General features: G+C 41.6%; 1 protein-coding gene across 7 annotated transcripts; it reads left to right on the top strand.

The window, feature by feature from the left end:
• Window positions 1–48: 48 nt before the first annotated feature.
• Window positions 49–8,094, top strand: OXSM (3-oxoacyl-ACP synthase, mitochondrial). 7 transcript variants are annotated; one of them, XM_087770968.1, is made up of 4 exons: window positions 49–181; window positions 1,191–1,595; window positions 3,724–4,741; window positions 7,489–8,094. In XM_087770968.1, the coding sequence occupies exons 3-4, from the start codon at window positions 3,759–3,761 to the stop codon at window positions 7,889–7,891; spliced, it is 1,386 nt and encodes a 461-aa protein (XP_087627094.1). In that variant the 5' UTR covers window positions 49–181; window positions 1,191–1,595; window positions 3,724–3,758; the 3' UTR covers window positions 7,892–8,094. The 7 variants fall into 7 exon arrangements, with proteins under 7 accessions (XP_087627094.1, XP_087627075.1, XP_087627120.1 ...); XM_087770949.1 differs by having other exon boundaries at window positions 1,191–1,975; XM_087770961.1 differs by having other exon boundaries at window positions 71–181; window positions 1,011–1,975.
• The last annotated feature ends 7,233 nt before the right edge of the window (window positions 8,095–15,327 follow it).

Raw genomic sequence — 15,327 nt, 5'->3', positions numbered from 1 at the left:
GCCCGCGCCCCGCCCCGCCGCCCGCGCCCCGCCCCGCCGCCCGCGCCCCGCCCCGCCCCGCCCCGCCGCCCGCGCCCCTCCGAAGGAGGGGAGCAGCCCCTCGCTTCTGTCGCTGCCTTTTCTAGACGTCTGGTGTGTGCTATCGGTGAAAGAACTGCCGTGGAGAATCTGGGACAAAAAGGTCTGTGGGGCTTTCCTTTCCTAAGAATGCAAGATTTAAAAAGTTCCAAGTAAAAAAGGTCTTTAATCAGGATCATTAGTTGACATTATGCTCCAGCTCTCCTGTCTGCTTCCGACAGCTCACTCTGCTCAGCTTCTATGATTTTTTTAAGATGGTACCTCTCCCTTACAAAAGCTGAGATTTAACCCATGGTCATTCACTTTTGCTGAGATCACGGTTATTATTCCTACTAGCATAGTTCAAAAGTCAGTAATTCAGCCCTCAAAATCGTGGAATTGGTACCGAAGCAATAAAATTTTAATTTAAGATGCCGCCATGTTCCTTGGCTGCTGCTTCAGTTTTTAACTTTCTTTCCATGCCTTTCACATAGGCCTGTGACTGTTAATGTTGGCTGCGCTCTCAAATTTAAAGATTAACTATGTTGCTATGTGTGTAACATAAGTACATAATGCGTGTAAGTATAGTATTTGTAAATAATGCTTTGGAAGTGCTCGTAGCAAAGCGGTGTGAAAAAATTAGAAAATGAAGTGCCAACTTCTAGCAAATTACTAACACCTTAAATGTCCAAGGAACACTATTTCTAAAGGGAAATTAAATAAAAAAAATTACACAAATGTTTATTTTTTCTTTATTAAATGTTGCATTTCCCTCCTTTTTGGCATCTGTATTTTTTTTTTCGTTTTCCTGCAGTAGGTGCTTCAAGTCTTTGTTAATGAGACTTTGGCACACATTTTATGCTCTGCCATAACTCCCGGACTTCGTGTATGTGAAGTATGGTGCCACTGTCTTTCTTGAGTAAAAACTTAATTGTTCCTATGTGTCACCTCAGGCATAGCTAGCACCTTGGTCTCAGTTCAGATCATGCTCTACAGTTTCTGCATCTGGAAGCACTAACAACAAAGTTTACTTTTGTGTATCGGTGCTGTTGGCATATTTGCGGCACGCATTTTCAAGACGCTCCTGTAAAGTCAGTGATCAACTTCTTGTTTACGTCCGTCTTCCCTACCAGCATTTCAGCCTCTGTGTAGAGGGGCACTTCATCCAGGAACGCGATGGCAAAGTTGGGAGCTGGTAAAGGACGGCGACCTGAGGTGTGCCGATGGCAGAACGGGGATCAGACGGGGACTGGGACTGGAGCACGGGACCACAGCGCAGGCAGAACTGTGCCGAGGGATTAGTTACGGTGGAATATAAAATGGGCCTGAAGAGACTGTAAGGTGCTGAAGGTCCTCCTGCATCTATGCGTGACGGCCTTGAACTACATGATGACGCACTGTCTACCGCAGGAGTTTCGACATGTCCTGCCTGCTCGGTGCAGTACACACGCGGCATTAAGGAAACCGGTGGGAAACGACAAGGTTTCCCTCGGGACCGTAGCGCAACCCTCTTGCGTATCATTCCACCGAGACCGGGGGTTTGTGTGGGGGTTTTTACGTTTTTTTACTCTTCCTTTGCGAGTTTTAAACGCGTGGTTTGGGGAAGGAAGAGACTTCCTTGCCTTTCCCAAGCCTCAGTGCTACTACGCGGCCGCACGCCGGGACCAGGCCGGGCCGCCGCCTCCTCCCCACAGCGCCGGGCGCGGGAGCGGCCGCCGGCCCGCGCAGTCCACCGCCGAGTTACCGATTCGCTCACGCCGCTTCTCACCAATCGTGACATCGGGGATCGGCTACAAAGCCGTCGTCTGCTCGCCCCCCCCGCCCCGTCTGTCCCGGGTGGTGCGGTCCCGCGCCGTCGGAACGAGAGAGGGAGGCGGAGCCAACCACCGCGGAGAGGGGGGGAGCGCAGCCGGCGGAGGTAGCGCTGAGGGCCGCGGCGGGGGGAGGCGGGGGAGTCCCGTGGCATCGGGGCTCTTCTCTGCGGTTTTAACTCCTGGTTTAAACATTAAAAGTAGCAAATGCCCTTTAAACACCCGCTGACGTCCAACAAGCTCGTGTTCCCCAGGAGAAATTACGTCCCCCTTTCGCTTTTCTCTTCAGGGCGTGCAGTAGGTGAGGTAGCGTTGCTTGGGTCGGACTGGGCCTCCCTCCTAATTACCTTAACCCGGTTAACTGCATTTGATTACAAGCTGTATGTGATGTTAGGCACGCGCTGCTTTAAAGACCTGCATTTAATTCTCCGCTCTTATAAAATGCAGGCTAACTGGCTCGAACCAAGTAAAATGACTGATGTGGATCAGGATTTAAAGCAGGCTCCTTTAAAAAAAAAAGTGTGCATTAGTAAGCGCTATTTTTAGCTTTTTATTTTTTAATAACTCTGCTGCGTACGTGCGCTGCCACAGGAAAGAGCAGGTCTGTGTGTTTTAGCAGGAGTGCCTTAGCCTGCCGGCCGCTCTCGGTCCCCGTAGAGCTCCCCATATTTTACCGAAGACCTGGCGATGCCACAGTGCCCTTTTAGTGAGGTGAAAAGCAGGCGAGCTGTCGAAGCCTGTATGGCCGGTGTCGACGTCGCTGCCCCTGCCCTGCTCCGGCGTGCCGGCTGCCTGCGGTCAGACCGGCTCCTGACCTGCCGGTGGCCGAGGCGAGGTGCGAGGGAGGGGCTGCGGCCCGGCGCCGCAGCCTTGCTGCTTGGCGTGGTCCTCTCCTCCCGCCTGAAGTACGCGTGCTCGGCAGCGGCCTTCCGCCGTCGCTTGACACGTCTCGCTATGTGTGGGGTCTGGCAGCGTTCCCTTCAAGGGAGCTGGGAAAGCTGTGTGTTTGTAGCCAGATCTGAGGATGCGGTGTTAAGTGTTATGACGCTTTGTTGGGAAAAGCGTTTTCTGTCGGAAGATTGTTTAGTACATAATTTATTTTTATGGTTATTTCTGTTAGATTACAAAATTAAACGTCACAATAAGTGATGGTCTACCCATAAGTGTGAAATGATTGCACTCTGAAATGCTTTTTTGTTCATTTTACAAGTCTTTGAAGGTGCTGTTGTGGTGCATCTTGCTCAAACACACTTGAGGTGCTCTCCCCTGACAGTCTAAATACCCCAAGGCTAATAAAGGGTAGGTGGAGGTAGAAAGATGAGCAGTCTTCTCCAAGGTGTGTAATTACCTTGGTGGCAGAACCAGGAAGAGTTTCTTGACTCCCTCTGTTCTGAATTTTCTAGACCATTCTGCCTGACAGAAAGGTTGAGATGATGACATCCTTAACATGATAATGGTAGGACATAGGCTTTCAGGTGAACACACTTTCTCCCTTAGAAGAATGAAGCTGTTGATGCTCATTGTTGATATCTGCAGCCAGCTGGTGGTTAAAGCCCTTGGGGGAGTTTTGCAGCAAAACCAGAGAATGCCTCGCAGTCTACAGTGGTGCAAAGTCATATTCATTAGCAGCTTAAGCTAGAAGAGCCCATTAGAGGCATTCACAAAGTGAGTGTGTTTCTATGCTCTGTCTGCCATAACACATACTACTCCTGATTACAGACATGGAAACTGCATCCCTTTCTACAGGGTTGAAAAAAGGCTTTCATGTAAAAAGCAGGTTATTAATTTAACGTACTTGGAATGTTTTTCACGTTGGCTGCTTTATTGTTCTGTTTGTGTCTTTTTTTTCACCCAGTTACAGGAATGTGCTTGAAGTGATTGATTTCCACCATGTTCTCACAGTGCTCGCAGGATCTATTAAAGATTGCAAATCTTCATCTCCGGAGTCTGAATTTAAATCTGCATTTACGAAACCACGGAAGAGCTTTCAGCAAGTCACTGCCTGCATGTCGAAGGAAAGTAGTTGTTACAGGTATTGGCTTAGTGTCCCCTCTTGGTGTGGGGACTCAGTTTGTGTGGAAGCGCCTTCTCCAAGGAGACAGTGGGATTGCATCTCTAGATGGGGAAGAATATGCAGGCGTCCCATGTAAAGTGGCTGCTTGCGTGCCAAGGGGAAACGAGGAGGGTCAGTTCAGTGAAGAAAGCTTTGTCTCAAAGTCAGAGATCAAATCCATGAGTTCTGCCACTGTGATGGCCATCGGTGCAGCAGAGCTAGCAATGAAGGACTCCGGCTGGTCTCCCCAGTCTGAACAGGATCGCTTAAGTGCCGGTGTGGCAATTGGGATGGGAATGGTTCCGCTGGAAGAGATTTCTGATACAGCCGCTTTATTTAAAGCAAAGGGTTATAACAAGGTCAGCCCGTTCTTTGTCCCAAAGATTTTAGTCAATATGGCAGCAGGCCATATCAGCATTAAATACCAACTGAAAGGGCCGAATCATGCTGTGTCAACTGCTTGTACCACAGGCGCACATGCTGTTGGAGACTCCTTTAGATTTATTGCCACTGGTGATGCTGATGTCATGTTGGCTGGAGGGACTGAGGCTTGCATTAGTCCTTTGTCCTTGGCTGGATTTGCAAGAGCTCGGGCCCTCAGCACGAGTTTTAACTCAAGCCCTAAAATGGCATGTCGACCGTTCGATTCGCAGAGAGAAGGGTTTGTAATGGGAGAGGGTGCTGCTGTGCTGGTCTTGGAAGAGTATGGACATGCTGTACAAAGAGGTGCTAGGATCTATGCAGAAGTTTTAGGTTATGGACTGTCTGGTGATGCTTGCCACATAACAGCACCTAATCCAGAGGGAGATGGTGCATTCAGGTAAGAACTATATTTTGATTGTGATGGCTACTTCATATGTTAATTATAGTGGGTACATTTGTTCCTGTTGCTGTATGCTTTTCCTAGAGAAATGTAGTTCAATCTTGAATTAATATTCCAAAAGCCTGAAAGCTTAATCTGAAAAATGAAAGAGCTTCTGGTAAGGTTTTGCCCCAATTTTCTTTTTTCAGTAACAAGGTGAAGGCCAGTTCTTGCTAGAATCAGCCTTTTTGCATAGAGTTACGAAACTTTCTCTATGTGAGAATATTTTGCATTTGATGCCTACAGCCGTTAACACAAATAAGTCTCAATGGAAACCTCTTTTTTAAGATTTTTGTGATGTGACAGAACCTTTTCAGGTTCTCCTTCACCCTTTGTCCTTAGAGAAGAGACACCCCACTGCAAAAGCAGGTCATGTCATTTGCTGTGGTCTGAAAGGGGAATAGCATTCCTAAAGAAATCCCAAGTGATGAAAGCTGTAGAGCACTTGGAGGATCTAGTTTGTTAGAATAATTACGATACATGTAATTAGCATTAATTGTGGCTATTCTCATTTACAAAAGACTTCAGCTCTTCATAGGGAAAGTATTTAGATCATATGCCAGTGCTACAATCGTGTTTAAATACTTCGTTCTGATGCAGCCAAGAGTGTTGGTGGAAGGGCATAGCAGAAATACACTTTAGCACTGTTTAGTGAGATGGTAAAGCTTTATCATTGTTAATCTCATCAAAATCAGTGCACAAGTAGATGATATTAATCTAATCTTTATCATTGACCTAATGAAATTGTCAGTTAAATTACGTGTGTAAGTTCGTGACCTTTATGTCGGCTGAATACTATTGCTGACACTGGAATCTTTAGTAAAGCTTTAGTTTGCATTATTCTGAGTGTATGTGAATATTTAATAACAAAATTCAATATATCACCACTCAAATATATCAAACTTCTGCATGGTATTGTAAAGCTGTGTTTGCGTCTTTATTGGGTTAACAGATTTTTCAAGAAGTGTATTATACCAGGTTTCCCTCTATGCCATTCGATCCATATTTAATTGTTCTGCAGACTTAGGTGTGAGTTGAGTAATCAGGAGTGTCTTATCTCAGATTTTCAGACTTGTTTACCCTTGAGGTGATATGGCAATATATTGTAATGGAATTTTTGTATATTTTAGGATTGCAGTAGCACGTAAATTAAATTCACAGTGGGAAGTAGTTGAAAGTTAATCTTGGTATCTCCAAAATGTTGAGCCTTTCCACCCTTGAGATGAGATAATACATTTTAATATAGTCTTCAAACCAATATTTCGTTACTGCAGTGGTGTATGGAATAAATCTGAAATGTATAAGCTTCTCTTACTTTTCTGTAGGAATTTTATTTATTTGCCACGTCAAAAAATTTCAGGGGAATATATTTTTTGTCATCTTCTAATAACTGCTTCAGTTGGAGACTAATACATATGTCGGAATAAACCTGCAGGAAAGGAGAGGCAAAGCCAGACTCAGAAGTGTGGATATAAAGTGTGTTCTACATAATTAATCTGTTATCTCCTTAAGTAAATATGTTGCTTGCAGCTGACATACTTAACTAAATTAATGTATCTGTTTACCTCATTGTTGATCAGGAATCTTTTTTGCCTGAATGTTGGCTCACTGTCTAGTGACAGTGAGCATCAGTGGCCTCCAGCTTAAGCTAAGCTGGATGCTTCTGAGGGTAGAAGGCTGTACTGGAGACATTTAAATTTGTCCAGGAGCCTGGGCTATCTTTTTTTTTTTTTTTGAGCTTCCTTTTATTTACTTATTTTTCATAAATTTCAAAAGAGTCAGTGGTCTTTTGCTCAGAGATACTTCATTAAGCTGTGTATGCAAGGAGAGATGTGTGATTCATTTCCTTTCTGTGGGAAATTTGTGAGAAAATTACAGTTTGAAGCTGTATCGATCCTTCTGTGGTTTTCATAAAAAAGCGTGTTTTATAGAGGCAGTCACAGTCCACAGGTCATCAAGGGCTGGAACAGAACATACTCTGCCAGGGTAAAAGAGTGTGACTTTCAGTAAATTTCATTTTATATATAGGAATTTGTGCTGTCTCCTTGACCTCTTCTAGCCTCTGGGAAGCATGCAAAAGAAGCTCATGAGGAGGATGACTGCAGAATTTTCCTTTAATTTCCCAATATTTTTGTTTGATAGAGCAAATTTTTTTTTTCCTAATTCCCTAATACTGTAAATGTGAAGGCAAAATAAAATGTAAAAACTAGGGAATCTTCTTTTCACTTACAATGGGAAGGGGATTTCTTGGACCATTGTACTGAATGTTACATTAATGCGTTGCTACACAAGAGAAACTTCAGGGTAGGGAACCTACATTTTTGTAATGATTTCAGGTAGTTATTTCTCTCTCAAATGTTTTCAAATTTTGCATTTAAAAGGGTCTTTGAAGTCTGTAGAGATTGTTTGTTATCTTCTTTCTTTCTTTGTGTTTTTCCCAGTTGTGGAATTTTTAGCAGCAAGTCTGATTTTATAGTGGCCTCACCACTACTGTCTTTCTCAGGTGGCTAAATGTGGATGCTAACATGTTTAGTTAGATGAATCCATCTCTTGTCATTTTCATCTCTGGGAAAGTATGTCATGCAGATTTTCACATTTGATAAACATTTTAAAATGTCCTGTACTTTTGCTTTTGGTCTGTACATGTGTGTTAATGACAAAAATATAATGGGAAATTCAGCATTTTGTCTTCTTTTTTTCCTTAGGTGTATGTCTGCAGCAATAAAAGATTCTGGGATCAAACCTGAAGACATAACATATATCAATGCACATGCAACTTCTACACCTTTAGGAGATGCTGCTGAGAATCAAGCGATCAAGAGACTTTTTAAAGATCACTCACGTAATATTGCAGTTTCTTCAACAAAAGGAGCAACGGGACATCTCTTGGGGGCTGCAGGAGCTATTGAAGCAGCTTTTACTGCACTGTCCTGTTACCATGGAATTTTGCCACCTACTCTAAACTTAGAGAAAACAGAGGCAGAGTTTGATCTCAATTATGTTCCATTAACAGCTCAGGAGTGGAAAACTGAAAAACGGCGTATAGCACTCACAAATTCATTTGGCTTTGGTGGTACTAATGCAACTTTGTGCTTTGCAAGTGTTTAACTTATGCTGTCCATGTTGTGAAAAATGACACTGACAATGATTATCTGTACTGCCACCCTTGGTGTGTACTGTGATCTTTTCTCAGCTTTGAGAATTGCTCATTTAATACATAAGAACTTTATTCGCCCTAGCATTTACATCAGTAATTCTTTTAGAAAGAGGGAACTTCTTTTACTCATTTTAATAAAAATAAATAAAAGGCATATTCTTTGTGTGGTAAGGAAGTTTTTGTTCTTGACCAAAAGAGGAGACATTGATCATTCTGTGTTTTTACTTCATTAGAATAGCTTTTTCATATGCATGTGACACAGAAATTGCTTGGAAACATTTATGCAAAAGGGAGGCTGGCTAACAAGTTAGGACTCCACAGTTGTGACTTAATGACTTACTGCCTCATGATACGAGGTTTATGACTGAGCTCCATTTTGTTACCCGTTCCATTTATAATTCTGCCTTTTTCCTCATCGTAAGTTGTTTCAAATACCATATATGCACATTCTTCCACACAGATGACATTCAGGAGACAATAATATAGGAGTTCATAAGATTTCTGACAGTGGTTCCATTTTCTTTTCAGCTTTCTTCATTTCCATGTGTTGTGTTACCTTATTAGCCATGGCGTGGAGCGGTAACACTGAAGGATGCATACAGCACGGCCTATACATCTTCCATGTGGCACAGGGATAGAATCAGCAGGTGATAATCTGTTTTGTTCTGGAATTTTGGACAAGAATAGCAAGGTAGATATGCAAGTATGGTATTGAGAATTTAAAAAATAGTTACACAGAAAGGAAAGAGACTCTTGGAACCCCTGGTTGTTTTGCCAAAATAGAAAAATAGAACTAGCCAAACTTGGAAAAACAAGGAATCTTTTAGCAAAAAAAAAAGCATATGCAAGAAATAAATCTGGGCCTTGTGTTGAGAATGAGAAAGGGGAAGAAAGAGAACAGGAAAATGAAGTTATACCTAAAGCTGACACGCTGATGGTGGTTTAGGTTGTCTCCTGCAAAGAACAAGTAAAGGACTTTGTCTGTTCCTTCCGGCACCAGTCAGCATCTTAGCCAAGCAGTGCCTTGATCGACAGTGCAGATGCGAGTGAAGTCAAGACATCCCTATTGATGGGTTAGCTTATTAAAAGACTTCTCACCATTTCTTTCTGAAAATGTCAGTCTTAGCCTTTGGCCAGTGTAAGTGGAGGCAAAGTAACTTACTGGATTTAAAATAAAGGACATATAAAGTAGCTCTCCTATAAGTAAATTTCATTCTGGAAAGAGATTACTAATGGGCTATCACGAGGCTTAGCAGTACCCTAAAACCTCATTGTTTATACAAATGGTCTGAATAGTGATATGGTACAGCATAATTTTTGCATTTGCTGTCTTTACTAAATAGAAAGTTAAAGAGAATGATGAGAAAAATGCAGTCGGAGAATGATTAAGACTCTTTCAGAAGCTGAGCTCATACAGAACAATGCAGTCCAAAATAGATTAATGAATAATAAGCCTGAAAGTAAAATCATATATTACCAAAGGGAAAATGTAAAAGCATACAAACTAGAGAGAGTATGGGAATTTGCTCTCGGGGAAAAATACCTACCAATCTCTTAGCTTGTGATAATTAATATTAGCAGTACAATGAATGAGGATCTGGAATGCATGCAATATAAAAGGCAGAATATAAAATTCAACATTGCTCTCTGGAAATTATATGCAAAAAAGAATTGATTTAAAGAATTCAGCCTCCAGGGGAGAGCTAGCAGCAGGATTGTGAATTTGGAGGAAATCATCTAGCGAGTTTCTTCTGGAGATAATATTTTTTCAGGTAGTTGTAATACAGGGTGGAATATGGGAAGACTAGATAGTGCTGCATTATTGTGGGCCTGAAATACAGTCTAACTAAACTCACCCAATCTTGTTATGTAGCTGGAGACCTGTAATTAATCCTGTGACAGAGAGATATGCTTCTCTTTCCCTCTGATAGCAGAGATCGTGGCCCCAGGAGTGTTGGATGCAGACTCTTGTGTACCAACCATGAAAAGACAGATTATACTGTCACACAGAAAAATAAAACAGAAACTGAAATGATTAAACGATCTTTCTCCTCACTTCAGCTCATTGCAATTTAGTCATCTGCTGCAGGTAACCTTTAAACCATGAAAGCTTTGTGACAATAGTTAGTTTAGGTGTTTTGATTATGGATAATTTTAAGAGGCCTAGATACAGTAGTAAATAGTGTGCCCTGTAGGGAATTAAGATTTTTTAAAAAATGAATAGGGCCAAAGTTTAACCCCTGACTATCAGAATTTTGTTTGTATAGGTTTCATTTTTATGTGCTTGTTTGGAGTCATCTCTTTTTATCACATACCCCACTGAGCTGATCAGGGACTACTTACTGCTAATTACTGCTTTATTATGGTAGCTGCAAACATAAAAGGAAAACAGATCTCTCTCTGTTGCTAAATTATTAGGTGGGCAAATTGGCCAAGGTTTAGATTGGATATTAGGAAAAATTTCTTCACTGAAAGGGTTGTCAAGCATTGGAACAGGCTGCCCAGGGAAGTGGTTGGGTCACCATCCCTGGAGGTATTTAAATGATGTGTAGGTGTGGTGCTTAGGGACATGGTTTAGTGATGGACTTGGCAGTGCTAGGTTAACGGTTGGACTTGATGATCTTAAAGGTCTTTTCCAACCTAAACGATTCTATGATTCTATATTAAAACAGAATGCTTTCCCTTAAAATGCTCCCTTCATCTTGGTAATCAAGAGATGTAATGGTCCAGAGTTTGGATTAAAAAAGCTTAATATTTAGACTCATAAGTTTGGGGTTACTTACAGTCTAATAAGCAAAGCCTGGAAATGCCTGTAGAGTGTTTATTTTGAAGCCTGCTTCTGAAGTGGTGCAACACACTTGTGAGAGCCAAATGCTCCAGGCAGGATCACAGAGTGGCCGAGGCTGGAAGGGCCAGCTGGAAGTGGCAGGGGCTCAAGACAGGGCCAGCTAGAGCAGGTTGCTTAGGGCCAGGCCCAGCTGGAGTTTGAGTATCTCCAAGGATGGAGACTCCACAACTTCTCTGGGCAACCTGTGCCAGTGCTTGGTCACCCTCACTGTAAGAAGTTTCTTACATTTAAATGGAATTTCCTGTATTTAAATTTGTGCTCATTGCCTCTTATCCTTTCACTGGATGCTGCTGAGCTCCCTGTCTTGCTCCCTGTTCTTCATTCCTCCCATCAGGTATCTGTACACATTGATAAGACCCCCTGGAGCCTTCTCTTCTCCAGACTGAGCAGTCCCAGCTCTCATCCTCTCCTCCTATGTCAGATGCTCCAGTTCCTTCATCATCTTTGTGGCCCTTCACTGGACTTGCTCCATTATGTCCATGTTTCTCATGTACTGGGGAGCCCAGAACTGAGCCCAGCACTGCAGATGTGTCTCACTAGTGCTGAGTAGAGGGGAAGGATCATCTCCCACAGCCTGCTGCTGATGCTCTTCCTAATGCAGCCCACGATCCTTTTGGCCTTCTTTGCTGCAAGGGCAGCTGGTCCATCAGGACTGCCAGGTCTTTTTCTGTCAAGCTGCTTTCCATCTGGTTAGTCTGAGGGGGAATGGTGCATGGAGTTATCCCTCCTCAGGTGCAGGACTTGGCATTTCCCTTTGTTAAACTCCATGAGGTACCTGTCAGCCCATTTTCTCCAGCCTGTCCGTGTCCCCGTGGATGGCAGCACACCCACCTGGTGTATCAACTGCTCCTTCCGGTTTTGTATCATCAGCCAACCTGCTGAGGACTCTATCCCATCGTCTAGGTCATTAATGAAGATGTTAAACAGTACTGGTCCCAGAATACATCTCTGGGCTTCTCCACTAGTGTCTGGCATCCTGCTGGACTTCATGCCACTGATCACAATCCTTTAAGCCCAGCAGTTCAGCCAGTTTTCAGTCCACTTCACTATCTACTTATCTAGTCCGTGCTTCGTCGGTTTGTCAATAAGGATGTTATGGGAGACCATGTCAAAAGCATTGAAACTGTGATGCTTTTTAGCAATTCAACTGATATTAAAAGAAACATCTGTCTGAATATACATATCCCCTCAACAAAAAACTGCAGACTGTGATTCTTGGCTGCTGCTGTTAATCGCATCAGGTTTCCTTGTTGAAATGTGCATTGAGACTAAGAACATGAATGTTGTTTGAGAAATCTTTCAGTCCCAGTTATTTACTCATTGCTGAGGTGGAAGCCAGGTAAAAATAGATTATTTAAAATATTGCTTTGATTTGAATCAAAGATTTTTACTTAAACAAATCTTTTTCGAAATAAATACATTTGAAACAAAAATTGGAATTATGACAACAGACATGAAGTCATTTATTTAAAGGAACCTAATAAAAAGTTGTGTTATTAAAAAAATACAAGCGGCATATGTTTGCTGAAATCTTACAAAAGTCAAGCCACTGCTCAGGGTTAATTACTGTCCGTCTCTAGAAACAGTTCATGAAAATGATAAACGTCATTTAATTTTGGACTTCTATAGCTTGTTTTGCAAGTGTAGAGAGAATCTATTCCTCAATTTCAGTTTACTCAGTTTAGTTCAGTGTGCATAAGCTTTTTTTATAGACATACAGCACATTTTTTACTAATTAAAGTTTTTATAAAATAATGTCTTGCCAGTTCCTAAATTATTTCAAATTAACATCCAGTTAAAGCTTGAAAGAAGTCCTGAGCAAAGGGTTTTCTTTTCAGTAAACATACGATTCATGGTTTTCTAATATGATAATAAAAATTAAGTATATACTAAACTGTAAGTGTTTCAAGGCATATAGAGCATCCTTTTGAACAAAAAGCTAACTAATGGCGTGACTCCATTTAGTCACAAGTCAGCATGTTTTCCTGCTTATCAGCTGATGATAGTTTGGCTTTCTCTAGCATGGAAGCTCTAAGTGTACTTTGGATCATATTTCATAATTTGCCAAGCCATGAGTGAGCCCGTAGTGAAGAGAAGTGTGCATTACAAAACCACGGGTGGCTGGTGATCAGCCTTGTCCCGTCACCCTTCCCGCCTTACTTGACAGCTGGGGCCGTGGGTGGGACACCCATGCTGGGCATCCGTGCCAAGTCCCTTGGCTCTGTCAGAGTGTTTGGGTAGCGTCTTTGTGGGACCAGCCTTTTGAGTTTTGGGACCAGATGTGGAACGGGAGATTAGTTGGTACAAAAGGCTCCAGGAGGTTTGCTGCCAATGCTTTGTGACCTAATTTGTCTTTCCTTTTCTGTCTTCAGGACTGTTCCCATTTTAATGGAGTCAAAAGCAGACCTGAAGGACAGTTGGAGGGTGGAGTGTGTTTGTTGAAATAAAGAGAAAAATCTTTGTGATAAAAGATATGAGAAGCACTAGTGATTTTACAACATGGTTGGAAGTGTTCTAGGAAATGGATTTGTGGAAAGCAAAGCCTGGCAGTATATCAGAGGTGAATGACTTTTCAGGTAGCGTGAAAACTGACTGGTATAAGTTTGCAAAAAGATTAGTTTTGCTATCTTTTGTTTAACACAGACTTTTTTACTTAGTAAAGCTTTATACTGATTGTTGATGTCAGAAAAAATTTAAATATATTTCTATTTGAAGCTATATGCTGGTCTTCTATTAGAAACAAGCCAGGGCCAAATCCAAATATAATTGGTGGGAGAGGCATTTTATTAGTTTTTGAGCACTATATGGAGCATTTCTACCTTTGACAATTTCTGAGGAAAGGTTTCCAAAGACCCTTTTCTTCCACGCTGTAGGTTTTGGTCCTTCAGCAGTATATGCTTGTCTTATTCTGAAGTGAAAAATAGATATTGCTGTATCAGAGAATGCTATATTGGCATACTGAATTGCTATATTGGCTATATTTTCCCAGTTCGAACAACAAAGGTGTGCAGCATTTTAAAGCAAAAAACAGCCCAAACTTTGGAAGGTATATAACCTTGCTTTAGAAAAGTGCAGATATTAAAGAGAAGCTCAAACCCTGTGTGTTTCAAATGCAGCTGGAATAGTGGAGAATACTGCAGAATGGAAATAATTAGAGCTTTTAAGGGCATGTAAAATTCCTAATCACACTGATTTTCCCGGAGTGTCTTTGTTCAATGGCTTGTGAAAATATACCACTTCAATTTCGTCAGTAGTGCTAAAAATGGACTAACTTGCTTGCATGGTACTTGAAAGACCTAAACTACACCCTTTTTCTGTTGGAGGCTCTCTGTGCAACTGCAGTAAAGTTACCGAGTTTCAGGTTCAAGTTCTTAAATATGCACTTACAAATATTCTTATCTTCCTTTGTATTTGATATATAAATCACATTTCACCTGCAACAAAAAGACATTTGATCCTTAAATACCTTTGTGAGTTTGGACAAGTCTTCCAGGGCTTCTGTTCATTGTCTGGACACAATCAAATCAATTCCTTATAGTTAGTACCTTTGTGTAGGAGGCACAATAATTTTAGTATGACAGCTAATATACAGGAATACCAAACTGGTAGTATATAAGGCTATTGTAGCCCAAGGTCTCTGGCAAAATATGTTAATAGGAGTGAAGTGAAATAAAATAGTAATAAGAAGGACTGAAAAAAAGACCTATGTTCATAAAGAGCACAAGAAATGCAAAATAGGAACTATAATTGAAAAAGAGAAGAATATTTTTTAATGTGGGTCTTGTAGTTTTCCTAGGGTGCTAGAAAGCAGATCAGATGTTAAATAGCTGGACGTCCATATGTTAGTTAATATTGTTTTGTAATTTCCCTTTTTTGTCATTGTCAGGATCTTGGTGTTAAATGTTATTGCTATGAGCAGTGATCAGTTGTTGTTTCATGCCTAATGGACTGTTTCCTGGAGTTCAGAATGCCATCAAATGTGCTCTGGGCTGAAACAAGATATAAAAGTTATCCTAGGAGTTAATTTAGGAATGAGTTCTCATAATGTTCTGAGTTTGTTGGAAGAAAGAAAAAAAAGCAGATAGGTTGCTGACATTGGGCTTGATATGGAATACTTGTAGACAATAAGTTCTGAAAGAGTTTCAGAAAATAATAATTCTATCTGCTATTTTTTTTTTTTAAAGGAGCCATTATAATTTCTGGCTTTTCCTGAGGACTGTTTTTACCAGGAATGGTGCCTATGGCCTAGGGAGACTTACATGTAACTTGGTATCATCTATCTGTATTTAATGTGAAATTTTTTGAATTCTGTCTTGAATTACCTGGGAATGCTCAGGGAATATCTTAAATCAATAGTGGGAATTCTCTTGGCTCTTAGGAAAACTGGATGTCATTTGGGTAACAGAACCAGCAGCTTCAACCACCTCCATAATTACATCCACCAGAAGCCAGCCAACTTCTGTAAGCTTGGTGACCACCCTAAGGTCCTTGCATGTGTGCAGGAGGCCAGACTAATACAGCTGAGGTTGCACTTTGCTG

The sequence above is a fragment of the Nipponia nippon genome, unplaced genomic scaffold, assembly GCF_047370975.1.
Source record: "Nipponia nippon isolate SJK-2023a ecotype South Korea unplaced genomic scaffold, ASM4737097v1 scaffold_1, whole genome shotgun sequence".
Classification (NCBI taxonomy): Eukaryota; Metazoa; Chordata; class Aves; order Pelecaniformes; family Threskiornithidae; genus Nipponia; species Nipponia nippon.
This window is presented reverse-complemented; position numbering and strand designations above follow the sequence as displayed.